The sequence below is a fragment of the Arvicola amphibius genome, chromosome 14 (assembly GCF_903992535.2).
Source record: "Arvicola amphibius chromosome 14, mArvAmp1.2, whole genome shotgun sequence".
In the NCBI taxonomy this organism is placed as follows: Eukaryota; Metazoa; Chordata; class Mammalia; order Rodentia; family Cricetidae; genus Arvicola; species Arvicola amphibius.
In genome coordinates this window covers 48,093,691-48,106,411 of record NC_052060.1, presented here as the reverse complement: position 1 = coordinate 48,106,411, position 12,721 = coordinate 48,093,691, and the positions used below count along the sequence as shown (strand labels likewise).

General features: G+C 38.0%; 1 protein-coding gene across 3 annotated transcripts in view; it reads left to right on the top strand.

The window, feature by feature from the left end:
• Positions 1-12,721, top strand: part of Pdlim5 (PDZ and LIM domain 5) — a 168,146-nt gene that overhangs the window by 119,169 nt on the left and 36,256 nt on the right. For all 3 annotated transcript variants that reach the window (XM_038311021.2, XM_038311018.2, XM_038311019.2), the window contains exon 8: positions 6,618-6,805. In XM_038311021.2, the coding sequence (XP_038166949.1) occupies positions 6,618-6,805 (188 nt within the window). The remainder of the gene's footprint in view (positions 1-6,617; positions 6,806-12,721) is intronic.

The window sequence follows — 12,721 nt, the reverse complement described above, 5'->3', positions numbered from 1 at the left end:
TAAATACTAAACTCACTGAAAATGAGAGCATGATCGTGGATCAAGGAGCCGATGTCAGTATTCTTTGTGTGCTTTGGTTTGGTTTTTAACTTCTAATACAGAATGAGAAAAATCTGTGTCTTGTTTATGCACTTCGTGATTTGCTAAATGAACTGAGTTTGGCTTAAGTCTGTTCTTAAATTCAATAATATACCTCTAAAAGAAGAGAGACAGGTTTCAAACATCCCAGACATGTTCTCAGAGTATAGAGGTGAAAGATGCTACCTGTAAGACGTTGCTAATTCTTTCATATTATTCCTTTTATCATTGGATAGAGGAACTTCATTAGTTTCCTTTTCTCCCAACTACGGGATGGGCTAGCTGATGTATTTTTAGCTGACTATTTTATACCATGTTTCTATTTATTACTCACCCTCACTTTTCCCCAGTGGCAACTGCTGACTCTAAGAAAGAGTGATTCAGAAACCCAAACAAACATCAAATCACTAGGTAACTGTTCATCTTAGCACGCTTTGTCATTCTGCATAAAGAGCATCTTTATTTTCTCTGTCCTGGCCCCATTCTTCTTTTTCTAACAATTCGTAGAAGTTGTTCAAGCTTAGCCACACAGTTCCTTTTCATGGATTACTTACAAATGTGTACATCACGTTTCTATACAATATGTTAAACTGACTTGTAGTTTCTTCACTTTTTTCCCAGTGGTTTATAAAGTTATGTCTGTGGAGTTGGGTGCTTCCCAAACTCTTTAGAAGAGATTGTAGACTAGGCTCTCCCTCACAGTTTCTACAGCTGTAGCCTGTGTTGGCTTTGGTTCATGATGTGTTGGAGGTGGTCATTGTGGCACAAACTTCTAAAACAAAAGTAGTTAGAGTGTTCTAGTAATGTTATGAGTAACTTAAACCCAAAGAGGAAGAGGGAAATCCCACACCATGTTTTTTTAGACTATCCTGTTTAGTTTAAAATAAAAAAAAAAACCTTAATTAAAATTTGATAACCAATTTTAGGAGTACATTCCTATTGCTGGAATGTAAATTCCTGACCATATATTTTATTGCTTGAAAAAAATAAATACTTTAAGTCTTAAGGTCTCTTCTGAATATGAAATTTGATCTCATTTAAAAATGTTACAGAGCTAACTCAAAATAGAAACGGAGAACATTGCAAAGAAGGTGATATTTTGTTATTTATTTTCTTGTAATTTATATTATTTATATTATTGTGTATTATTTATATTCTTGTAATTACTTTTTATTTTTGAAACAATCCTTACCATCCGGAATAATTCAACTTAGATTATTTTAAAGTTATGTCTTGTTCATGTTAATAAATGCTGCTGCTTCTGAACGTGTAGGCAGTTCTGCTTCTAAAAACACATCTCATTAAAATGCCATGTCCTTGATGTACATCTACTCCGAGACAAGACTTCTCATGTAAAGCCTGTTTAGGAAAATCTCCTTATCTCTTCTCATAGAAACCCGGTCTTTATTTTCAGATTCAGTTTCTGCTTTGTTGTATATGTGTCACTCTTCCAATATGTGATATATAATATCAATGGACTTATCATAGGAGGGGGCATAATTGACATTTTAGAGTGCTTGGTGACAAACAGTCTATCGTAGGAAGGCTCACACATTTAGTTTAAATGTCTGGAATTGGGGACCCAATGAGTAAGTGCCTAAACACCCGTCACACTTTTAAATGAATGGTTCACTTTTATGTCTAATACTGATCTAGAGTGGGTGCTAAGTTGTGTTTATTCTGCTGCCTTTTCTTACTTTCATTTCCTCTTCCTCTTGTCTTTCTTTCCCTATCAGTGTAAGCAGCTCTACAAGGACTGTAGAAGGTTCTGGAGCCTTTTCTGCCTTCTCCCCTCCTGCTAGATACAGTGCTGCAGTTGTCAGTGGTGCGGCTGCCACTGTGTCTGCTGCTCTTGCTGCCAAAACCAGGTAGAACTGTGAGTGTTGTGTCTCTGTGGTCCCAACCACCTCCAGGCTCTGGCAGGAGAGAACAGACCCCGTCCCGATGTAGGATTCTGTAATGAGCTCCCCCTCGTGTGGTGAGCATTTCATATAGGTTGTGGGTAAATCCATGGGACTGGAGAATGTTCTTTAGTTGACCCCTGTCTCTCTTTGCACGGCTACCACTTATGCGTATCTTTCAGGTGTGCCCACTATGATGGAAAGTCTTACAGACTTTAGAGCTGCATAGCTTTCATTTGTGGTTGAGGCGGAGTTAGAAAGAAATCACATGTCTGCTGAGGCTATCTTATTCCACAGCACTGGTGAACTGAAGCCGAATTGCTCTCGGAAGCAGCCCTTCTGTGATCTTTGTTTCATTGTTACTCCTATCACATTTATTGGTTTAAATGCTTTTGAAAGTCAGCCTTGCATGACTGTAGTGAAAATTTCAACTTTTTTTTTTTTAAAACAAAGTCTCTCTGTATAGTCCTAGCCATCCTGGAACTCACTATGTCTACCAGATGGCCTCAAACTCACAAAGATCCACCTGACTCTACTTCCTAAGTACTGGGATTAAAGGTGTGTGCCACCACGGCCAGCCAAATTTCATGAACTTTATTTCAATGAGTAAAATAATATAATGAATTCATAATATTTCTATTCATGCTTCTCCACTGCTTTGCATTGCTTTCCTCTCTTCCTCCTCCCTATTTCTCTCTCATTCTTAAAGGAAATATTTCAGATCAAAGACTGAAAACCCACTTGCTTCTGTGGATACTGCGTGTTTTCACTGAAGTCCTTCTCTGAATGCTTGCCAGGCTCTCCGGCCCTGAAAACTCCCAGTCCCTAATGAATTCACTTTGCATCAGCACTGTTTCCAAGCCTCTAGCCTTTTCCTGTCTTCAGTTCTCCGAAAAGTCAAGTGGCTCTATCCATGTTAAGAAAAGCAGGTACTATGGGAAGGAACATGGCACATGGCATGTGGAGGTTTGCTTCCTCTAACAACGTATTAACTATGGTAACAGGCCATATGAGAAAATCATAGAACTGCTTTTCCAATTTGAGTTAGTTGCAATTTCAGTGTAATGCATTTTAGTGTACATGCATGCTATTTTATTTGCTTATCAACTCACCTTTTAATCCTCTGTGATATCTTTTACTAGCAAATTTGATGTTTGGTATGAAGTTATGAATGTTTGAACTATAGTGGAATCCTGACTTTTATCACATGACTATAGCTGTAGTAGTTTTACTTTTAGAAGCTTGAATAGTTAAATATAAAATGCTATATTATAACCACCTGCTATAGAGCCCAGTGCTAGGTGGATATCATTCCTTCTGTTTACTAGATGTAGAATTTGGGTGCTTACAAAAGAAGGTGGAGAGGGGTACCTGCTGTACAAAGTCTGGGTGGGGAAGAAATAAATGTAGTACAGAGAATAAGGCTATCCAGAGTCCATAGTTTCTGTAACACAGCAGCGGGGGAGCTGATTTAGGCATATAAATTATAGCTGTGTCTTACAGACTTTGACCAACATGCTGAATTGTAACTCAGCTCTCCACTCTGTTAGTGACCATGCCCACTTCAGTGTTTCCATCGTCTGCCCGAGTACCTCTCAGTTGACAGGACTGTCACTTTGCAAGGCACAGGGTTTGTGCTTTGAGTGTTTTTTCATGTTAGGATTGCTTCCTTTGTTGAGCTGCATCCATCTTGCTGCAGACTGTATTTATGAGTAGCACACAACAGATAACCGTGTATCGCCAGCCACACAGATGTACAAGGTTGCCAAGGCCACTCAAGGTCTTTCCATACCGTGGGCCATCTAGTATTGCCCCTTCTGACAGCCAGACTCACTAGCCTTGGCATTGGATTCCTGTCGTCCAGTTTACTGCCTCACAGGTTTGGCAGGTATCCTAGAGGTAAATTTTAATTTCTTCGGATGATAATATGGTAATGGTTTGGACTTCAGTATTTCTGAATTTCATTTTGGATATAAGCTCCTTTTGAAGAGTTTCAGTTATCTAGCTCATTATTTTTATGATACATGTGAGTAATTTAATCACAGAATAAAACCTGTGTATAGTATTTTGTAGAAGGGAGCAGCAGGGCTGTGTCCTGCCACCCGGCTAGCTTTACCCAAAATAAGGAAAGTTATCTGTCTATGTTACTTTCATTGGTTAATTAATAAAGAAAACTGCCTTGGCCCTTTAAGAGACAGAAAATTAGGTAGGCGGAGTAGACAGAACAGAATTGTGGGAAAAGGGGTAGCAGGCAGTGGGGAGACGCTTCAGGCAGTAGCCATAGTGAGTCGCCATGATTCTCCTCTCTGAGATGGACGCAGGTTAAGATCTCTCCTGGTAAGCCACACCTCGTGGTGCTACACGGATTACAAAATATGAGTTAAATGAAGATGTGAGAATTAGCCAATAAGAGGCTACAGATAATGGGCCAGGCAGTGTTTAAAAGAATACAGTTTCCGTGTAATTATTTCGGGTAAAGCTAGCCGGGTGGCGGGACACAGCCCTGCCGCTTCTTTCTACAGTATTTTAAAGCTAATTTATTGGCAACGATTAAAATATATTGAATATAGTTTTTTCATGATTTGGATATGTTTATTAGCCTTTCATATGTTAAGCTCACATTCTATGCCCTAAATAGGCTGAACACTTTATATTTAACTATTCTGTTTGAGCTGCCTGGGCTTTCTATCACCATGTGTAAATTGCCTTATTTAAAGTTTAGATAGATAGTAGTCTCTGGAAGTAAAATAATGGCCTATCCCAAAGCCTTTAAAAGATGTTCATTTATCCACTATTCAGTAATCTTTGAACTTTTTCCATTAATGTTTTTGTGTTGACTTTAATGTGTGTTCAACATTCATAATAAGTGGCACTTTTTTACTATTTATAAGAATTATTAAAATTCTTAAATTTTTTATTGTATAGTATTTTTTATCATCTAGCAGGTTTTAACTTCTCACTAAACAAATAAGGAATCATAGAAGATGATGGCAGTATTAAACTTAAATTTGAGAAAATAAAAATAAGGAATATTTCAATAAAATTCAAGTATTCTATGATTTCTCAAAATGGTCAAGTATTCTGGACTACACCTAGGTTTTTATTTCACTATAGGGACCCACATGATTTGTATGCAGTCATTCACATGACAGAGAGAGAGAGAGGGAGGGAGGGAGGGGGGAGGGAGGGAGGGGAGAAAGGAAGGAAGGAAGGAAGGAAGGAAGGAAGGAAGGAAGGAAGGAAGGAAGGAAGGAGCAAAAGAAATAGGGTTCTGGGATGAAACCTGAGCCTGCAGGGATCCTTTCCTAGTGGGCTCACATGAACAAGTTTTATTCCTGGAGCAGGGGTCATAGCACATGTGCACAGTCGTGTCTGCTATGGAAGCCCATTAGAGATGGAGGAAAGGTGTTATTGGGGCATATTACATTAGTCTCTGTCTCCAGATGGTGCCAAAATTCTAGACTTGAAATGAAAACAGGTATCCGCATAAGCCATATTGCTTACACAGTTTCAGATAGTGAGACACTCATCATTTACAGATAGTTTTATAACCATTGTAGGGTACAGTTTGCACAACCAAATTCCCACATGCTAGCTAAAGCTTTACAAATAGACCTTCCTAAGGCTAGGCTAGGCAGTCACATATCTCTCATGCTAAAAGTTAACTGAGCTTCAACAGGCTTTAGGGAAGTAGGTACTCTCAGTCATTTGGTAATGGAGTGAGCAGTGACTCTGAGATGTAACTGAAGTAATCATACATTGTATAATGTATTTTACTGAAGTCATTTATATCATACATTGTATAATGTATTTTACTGAGGTCATTTATAAAGAATCTTATTTTGGGTAGTCTCTTCCTCTAGCTGTTTATTTCAGTTATTGAAAAAATTAAATGTCTGTGCATAGAATTATTTAAGCTGTCTGTATTAAAACATATAATGTATAAAAATAGTCATGTATAAAAAATAGGAAGTTTATTATTGTTGTTATTGCTCTTATTATATGCTACAGTCTAGAAAAATAACCACTTTGACATTACTGCGTGATTCCAAAGCTTGGATTTTATTGTTTTGGGCTCTTTAAATTATTACTCTGAATATACATGTATGATTATGAGTTTCAAATGCTTTGGTAATAAAAGCTACATGATCCTCTAAATTAAGGTGTTGATAGGAATAGAGGGGAATCCACTATTGCAAGGATTGCTTATATAATTTTCAGTAGTACAATTTCTTGTTGTAGACTTGTTAAATAATTTCCAACATTCAGAACAAATGTTACCTGCTTCTTTTCCTTCTTGACAAGGAGAAGCCCTTCGTGATTTCAGAATTATTTTTGTATTATTTGCATGTAAAGCACTGGGCTTCTTTCTGGTAGCTTCATTTAGACGTGGCTTTTGTTGGTTTCCCTCTTTGCTCTTTTCCGTCTCCCCACTGACACTTTCCACCACCAGTGTCCCCTCTCCACTTTAACGTCACGTGTGTTCCATTCACTTTCAGGTTCTCTTTTTTAAAAATAAAAGCTCATCAGTATTTTGTTTTTCTTAAAGCTCTAGTAGATCTGGGGGGAAAAAAGAGAATCGTTGCTAAATTAGATTGCTGCCCCCTCACCACAGCTGTCTCCTTCCCTTCCCTACAGTAGCACTCAGGAGCCTTCTCAGCAGTCGGCAGCACCCGGAGCTTCACCTCTGAGCAAGTCTGAGAGCCTAGAGACCCCAGGTTCAAGCAGGCCAGGCGTGGCTGGCCTCAAGACGACTGCTGCCTTCAAGCCTGTAGGATCCACCGGCGCTGTCAAGTCACCAAGCTGGCAGCGTCCAAACCAAGCAGGTATTGTTTTTTTAAATCTTACTTGTGGCTTTTCTTTGAAATTATGAAAATGTGGTCTAGCATGTATACTAGACTTTCCTAGTGAAAACCGTTCTCAGCCATGCAGAACTATAAGGAAAGTCAGTGGTTGCTTCGCTCTCAGAGTGCCTCGCTGTCATCCTCTGTGCCTCATGCGCTTGCCTTTGCTGGTTCTGGAGAAGTACGGAGCACAAGGGCAAATCACTGTAAATAGGGCGTTTACATCCTTAACACCCAGCACCCTCAGACTTGGTGAGAAAGCTCAGTTCTCAGTCAGAACTCTGAAATCACCCACCTCTCTGACCTTTTAGTCTTCTGATACATAAAATGCAGGAAGTCCAAACCACTTACTGTTTCTCCAACATAAGCAGCATTTATGGTTATATCGCAGAAGTAGCTCTGTTGGGAGTAAGGACGTAACTTAGTCAGGTCCTTACCACATCAGCCAGGAGACCTGATCCAGAACTCATGTAGACAAAACCCGCATAGTTCTGTGTGCTTGTAATGCCAACATCAGGGAACTGAACAGGAAGGTCCCTAACACCTGCCAGCCTGCCCACCTGGTCTGCTCAGCAAGTTCCCCCACCTCTGTCTCTCTCTCTCTCTCTCTGTCTCTGTCTCTCTGTCTCTCTCTCTGTCTCTGTCTCTCTCTCTCTCTCTCTCTCTCTCTCTCTCTCTCTCTCTCTCTCTCTCTCTCTCTCTCTCTCATACACACACCCCTTCTGTTAAATGAAGGGTGAAACTACACAAAAATGTTGCCAGCCCCAATTCAGCTTCACACCTTCTTGGTTTTTCCCTTCTCCTGGATAATGGTGTCACATAAGTTCTTTTTACTACCTGGCCATTACTTACAATCTTGATCTGATGATCTCCAGTATCCTAAGCCCATTGACATGTTTGCTGTGCTGTGATAACGTTTCAAATGCAGTGTGTCTGAAAGTGTGATTTCCTACCCTGGGGAACGGCACATCCACTCAGTCATCAGTAGCATATTGTGAACTTTGGATCCCACTCCTAATTCTCACAGTAACTAATGTGAGCTGGCTGTCTGTTCTGCTGTTTATCAAGCATTTTTCTCTTTTGCCACGAGAGCTGTTGCCATGTCTCAGACATTCACAATTGTGTTGCCACTTACGTACTTTGTAACGTGCTGTTGATTCTGTGGAGAAGCTACAAACATTTTTGCCCCTCAGTATGCCTGGAAGATTGAGCAAAGGCTCACTTGCAGATGCACAAATCCCTTATTGAAAATGGCGTAATATTAGCATTCCCTGATGGCCAATCATGTTGAACACCTTATTAGCCATTTGTATTTCTTCTCGCAAACAACTCTGAGAAGTTCTAATGCCCATTTGGAGGGTGGGTTATTTGTTTATTTGATGTTTAGTTTTTTTAGTTCTTTGTCTGCTCTAGATATATTCTATTACATATATCCCCCTAAAAGTGTTTTCCCGTTCTGTAGGGGCCCCTTTACTTGATTGACCATTTCCTTTAATATAGAAAAGCCTTTTAATTTCACAGAATCCCATATGTCAGTTGTTGGCCTTAGTTTCTAAACAGCCAGAGTCCTATTCAGAAACTCTTTACCTGTTCCAGATCTTTAATGTCCTCCCTGCTTTTCCCATTAACCAAGAGCAATTCCAGAGTTACATGCACAAGACTGACACTAGATTGGGTCCCTCCCTATTCTGGACTGGTTGAAGGAGGCTCATGAGGCCCCACCCACCCCTTCCTGGGAAGCTGGTCACATTTAGTGAGTTGCTATGGATGGGCACACTGTTTTTGTTAGTGGTGTAGCCACTAATTAAGTTGGCCATAGTCGAGTCAGTAGTCCTCCACCATGTTCGTGCTTCACTCAGTGAGTCCCCAAAGTATACACATACCCTTCTGCGTTAGCCTGTTCCTAGGTTACCTACTCAACGTAGTGTAAGTAATGCGTAAGCGCTGCTGCACTGTATTGTTTAGGAAATACGATGTCGATGGTTAGCCCATACTTCTTCTTCTCCACAGACATTTTCTATCCATTGTTGGCTGAACTTGCCAGTACAGAAACTTCAGCACGGAGAGCTGGCTGTAGCTGTGTTGTGATAGAAAGAGGCTAGGTGATTGCATGTGATTCAGACGTCTTTAACAGAAGTTAGACTGCTGTATTATTCCTAAAAACTAAATGCTCGGATTAATGCTGGCTGCTGATACTTGTGGGCCGTGGGGATGGCAGAAGCCATTCCTTTGGGAGGAAAATGTGATAAGGCATAGCCATACGGTGTTATTTCCATTTATTTCAGACCTTGTCTGATGACGGGGACTCTCTGTAGTTACTATATATGTGTATTTAATGCCAAAAACAATTTAAAAAAAAACCATGGCTTTGATGTAATTGGAAGGTGACAGGACATTGCCTTATAAAATAAAAAGCACTAAATTCCTGAGGTGGGAACTGAAGTGCAGATAGAAGACAGTTGATGGTTATAATAGTTCAAGAATCCCTGCAGGAAACAGTGCATGAAAGTGACCACAAGAGGGCGATAGAATCCTTCGCCAGTGAGTCTTAGAGACTAATCAAATCAGGCAACAACAAGCAACTGTAATCATGACCCGTATGCTTAGTGTTTAAAACATAATATTTTTGTAAAAACCATAGGTAATTTAATATGAGAAATATTGTAACCTGGTAAATATCATATAACATAAAACAGTATTACCAAATATTTTTCTGTTGTGACTTGTCAATTGAATTACATCATGACCCTTAGCTCAAATTAGAAAGTACTTTTGAGATAATTCTGTTACCTTAGTCCAAGGACCTAAAAATAAGCACTTAGTGTTTTTTTTACTGATGAATGCTAATTAGTTTACATTATGTTGTAGAGTTAAAAAAAAAATCTAATTCCCAGGCTCTTACGTTTTTAATATATTGTACCTGGAAGTACGTCATTGAAAAAAAAAAAAAAACACACAAAAAGAAACCGCTTTAGAATCAACTGTAAGCCGGGCGGTGGTGGCGCATGCCTTTAATCCCAGCACTCGGGAGGCAGAGCCAGGCGGATCTCTGAGTTCGAGGCCAGCCTGGTCTACAAGAGCTAGTTCCAGGACAGGCTCTAGAAACTACAGGGAAACCCTGTCTCAAAAAACCAAAAAATAAAATAAAGTAGAATCCATTGTATTTGACAGTTGTAAGAGATTCCTAATGAAGATTTGAAAGTCCTTTGGAATTAGGGCATGGCTGGTGGTTCTTTGCTTCACCTGTGAAAGCAGCAATGTAGGTCGAAGAGCTGCAGAACCTGACTGTGCAGGTCACTGGGCCGTGTGGCACACAGCACTAAAGCTGGTGACGTTGCTGCCACCACACTAAGAGCTTCATGCTTATTTTTCTGGTTCATTCATAGCTTTGCTCTAGTTTCTAGCGAGGAAAGAAAAACAGATTTGTTCTTACCCTGCCAACAAGTGAATTATTTTAAAATAATTCAACTGTTTTCTCAGAGAGAGGATCAAAGTCAACGAGTTCCAGTCGGGTCAGCCCAGTTGATTCTGAAATAAGTTTAATATCTCAGAGATAGCATTTACTTTGGCTTTATGTCTGTTGGGACATATTTGTACATGTTTATGGGGTACATTCTGATAATTTGGCACATATATACAGTGTTTGATGATCAAATCACTAATAACACTTCCATTTCTCAAAAGATCCATCATTTTATTGTTTTGGAATTTTGTACTCTTGTCTTGTGCCAGCGTGCTCCCAATATGAAGTGGAATGGTGCAGAAGATATCAGAGTATTTTGATGTGCTATTAAAATACTATGAGTAACTGTCATTTTACAAACATGCTCTTGATACACATATACCTATGTAAGAAACTGGGTATATTTTCACAAGCTAGCACAAACAGATATGTTTTGTGTTAAATGGTGAGAAAGTATTTTTCTTACTTTGCATTACAGTTTAAAAAATAGTTTGAAAGACTCTCATTTTAAAAATATATTTCCGTTGTGCTTTTTATTGAATTGGTCATGTACTTTTAAATGAAAAGGTTAAAAAAAAAAATCAAATCCAAAGAAGGACTTCATTACAAAGATTCATGGATATAATGAGGCCTTCTGGTGAATTCTGAACCTTTACTTTGCTCCTCCAAGTCTCCTGAAGTTCTGTCTTTAAATCTCAGATGCTTTTCTTGTGGTGGTGATAGTTTGTAGTATTCAGACCCCTTTCAGAACCGCAGTAACACTAGGCCAGCACAGCGTGCGTGTGGTAGCATTGTAGTTTAAATTGGATTATGCATATAGTTTAAAGTATACCTCATCATCACGGCCACCTCATTTCATTACTGTAAGCCATTCACAAAAAGCTAAATATTTTAGGATGCAAAGTATTTAAAAGTTTATAGTCAAGATGAAAACACTAAGATACAAAAGAAGTAAGAATTCAAGTCAAGTTCTGCATTAAGTCAGCAGCAATACTACCATCTGCTTGCTCATCTTTGTGAAATGACTTTCATGAATAACATGGAATGATCTTTTTAGAAATAGTGACTTGACTCTAGAGAAGTGCATTAAAATGTGATTTTTTTTTTTTCTTGTTGATTGTCAGAATTGAGATTTCTGGGGTTTTTTTTTTTTTTTTTTTTGCTTTTAACAAAACTAAACATCTTTTAACTATATATTTCTGACGAACATTGATCCTATACATTTAACTAAATCTAACAAATATGGTGAAAATGGAGCATAAAATATAATTTCAAATTTTAGTTACATTGATATACTTTTTCCCTAATTGATGGACAGGACCAATGAATACCCTATATAAAGTTGTAGGCTATATATAGATTCACTTTTAAGACTGAAAGCCACACAACTATTAAAACAACAACAAATTTGCAAATGTTTCACATTACATATGCAAGAAAATGCATGCAGGGCTATCACATTTAGTCTTTAACCTTAAAGCCATTTTGAAAGTAAACTGGAGTAAGTGTTTTAATATTATATATGTACATCAAGGCAATTTATTTTTTGTGCTTTAGGAATGATTTACATATGATCTGTTTATATCTTAATTTTATACTTAAAAAAACTTAACACTTAAAAGCTTAATTTTAAAAACTAGCTTCAATGGTAGTTTTCTCGAGATAATTATGGCCATCTCCCCATAGTTATTTTCAAAATCTTAATCTGACAACTCAGAAAGGTAAAACAAAATTGAAAAAAGTCAAACACATGAATGAATATAATTTAGTTTTAAGGTAACTTTTCAAGATACTTTCAGCAATTTGATAGTACCATAATCAACTTTTTAATGTAACTTAGTATAATGAGGGATGCATTAAGCATTTTCAACATTCTGAAATCTTAAATTATAGAGCATCCATATTACCACTCTAGATGTAGTTTTTTAAAAAACTTATATTGAATTCACTTTTATTTGTTTGCAAATCCCGGGTTATACCCAGGGTCTTGCACGTGCTAGGCATCTGCTATAGCACTGAGGTATATCCTTCAGTATTTATATATCTATTAAATTTTTATTCATGAACGCTTCATATTGTATATAAATAAATGGTTAGATGAATATTTTTAAGCCTTTGTAGATTTAATAGTAAGAGTTTAAAAATATATTTCTGTGTTTTTGTAGGTGACCTAATTTGCTATGTAATGCTTTTTCTAGATTCCTAGTAAGTTATGATTACCAGATTAGGTAAACTTAACTCACTAGATGCAAATACATGTATAAAAATATTACTGTCTTACCAAATATAGTAAAACATATTTTCAAGAAGGCACAAAGGGCCACTTTGTGTTGGCATACATTAATTAGCTTAATCAACTACAGAATGAGAATGAATCTGCTAGAATACAAGCAGCACCTTACTAGGCCAGGCTCCATTGTTCATTGAACTTAGTT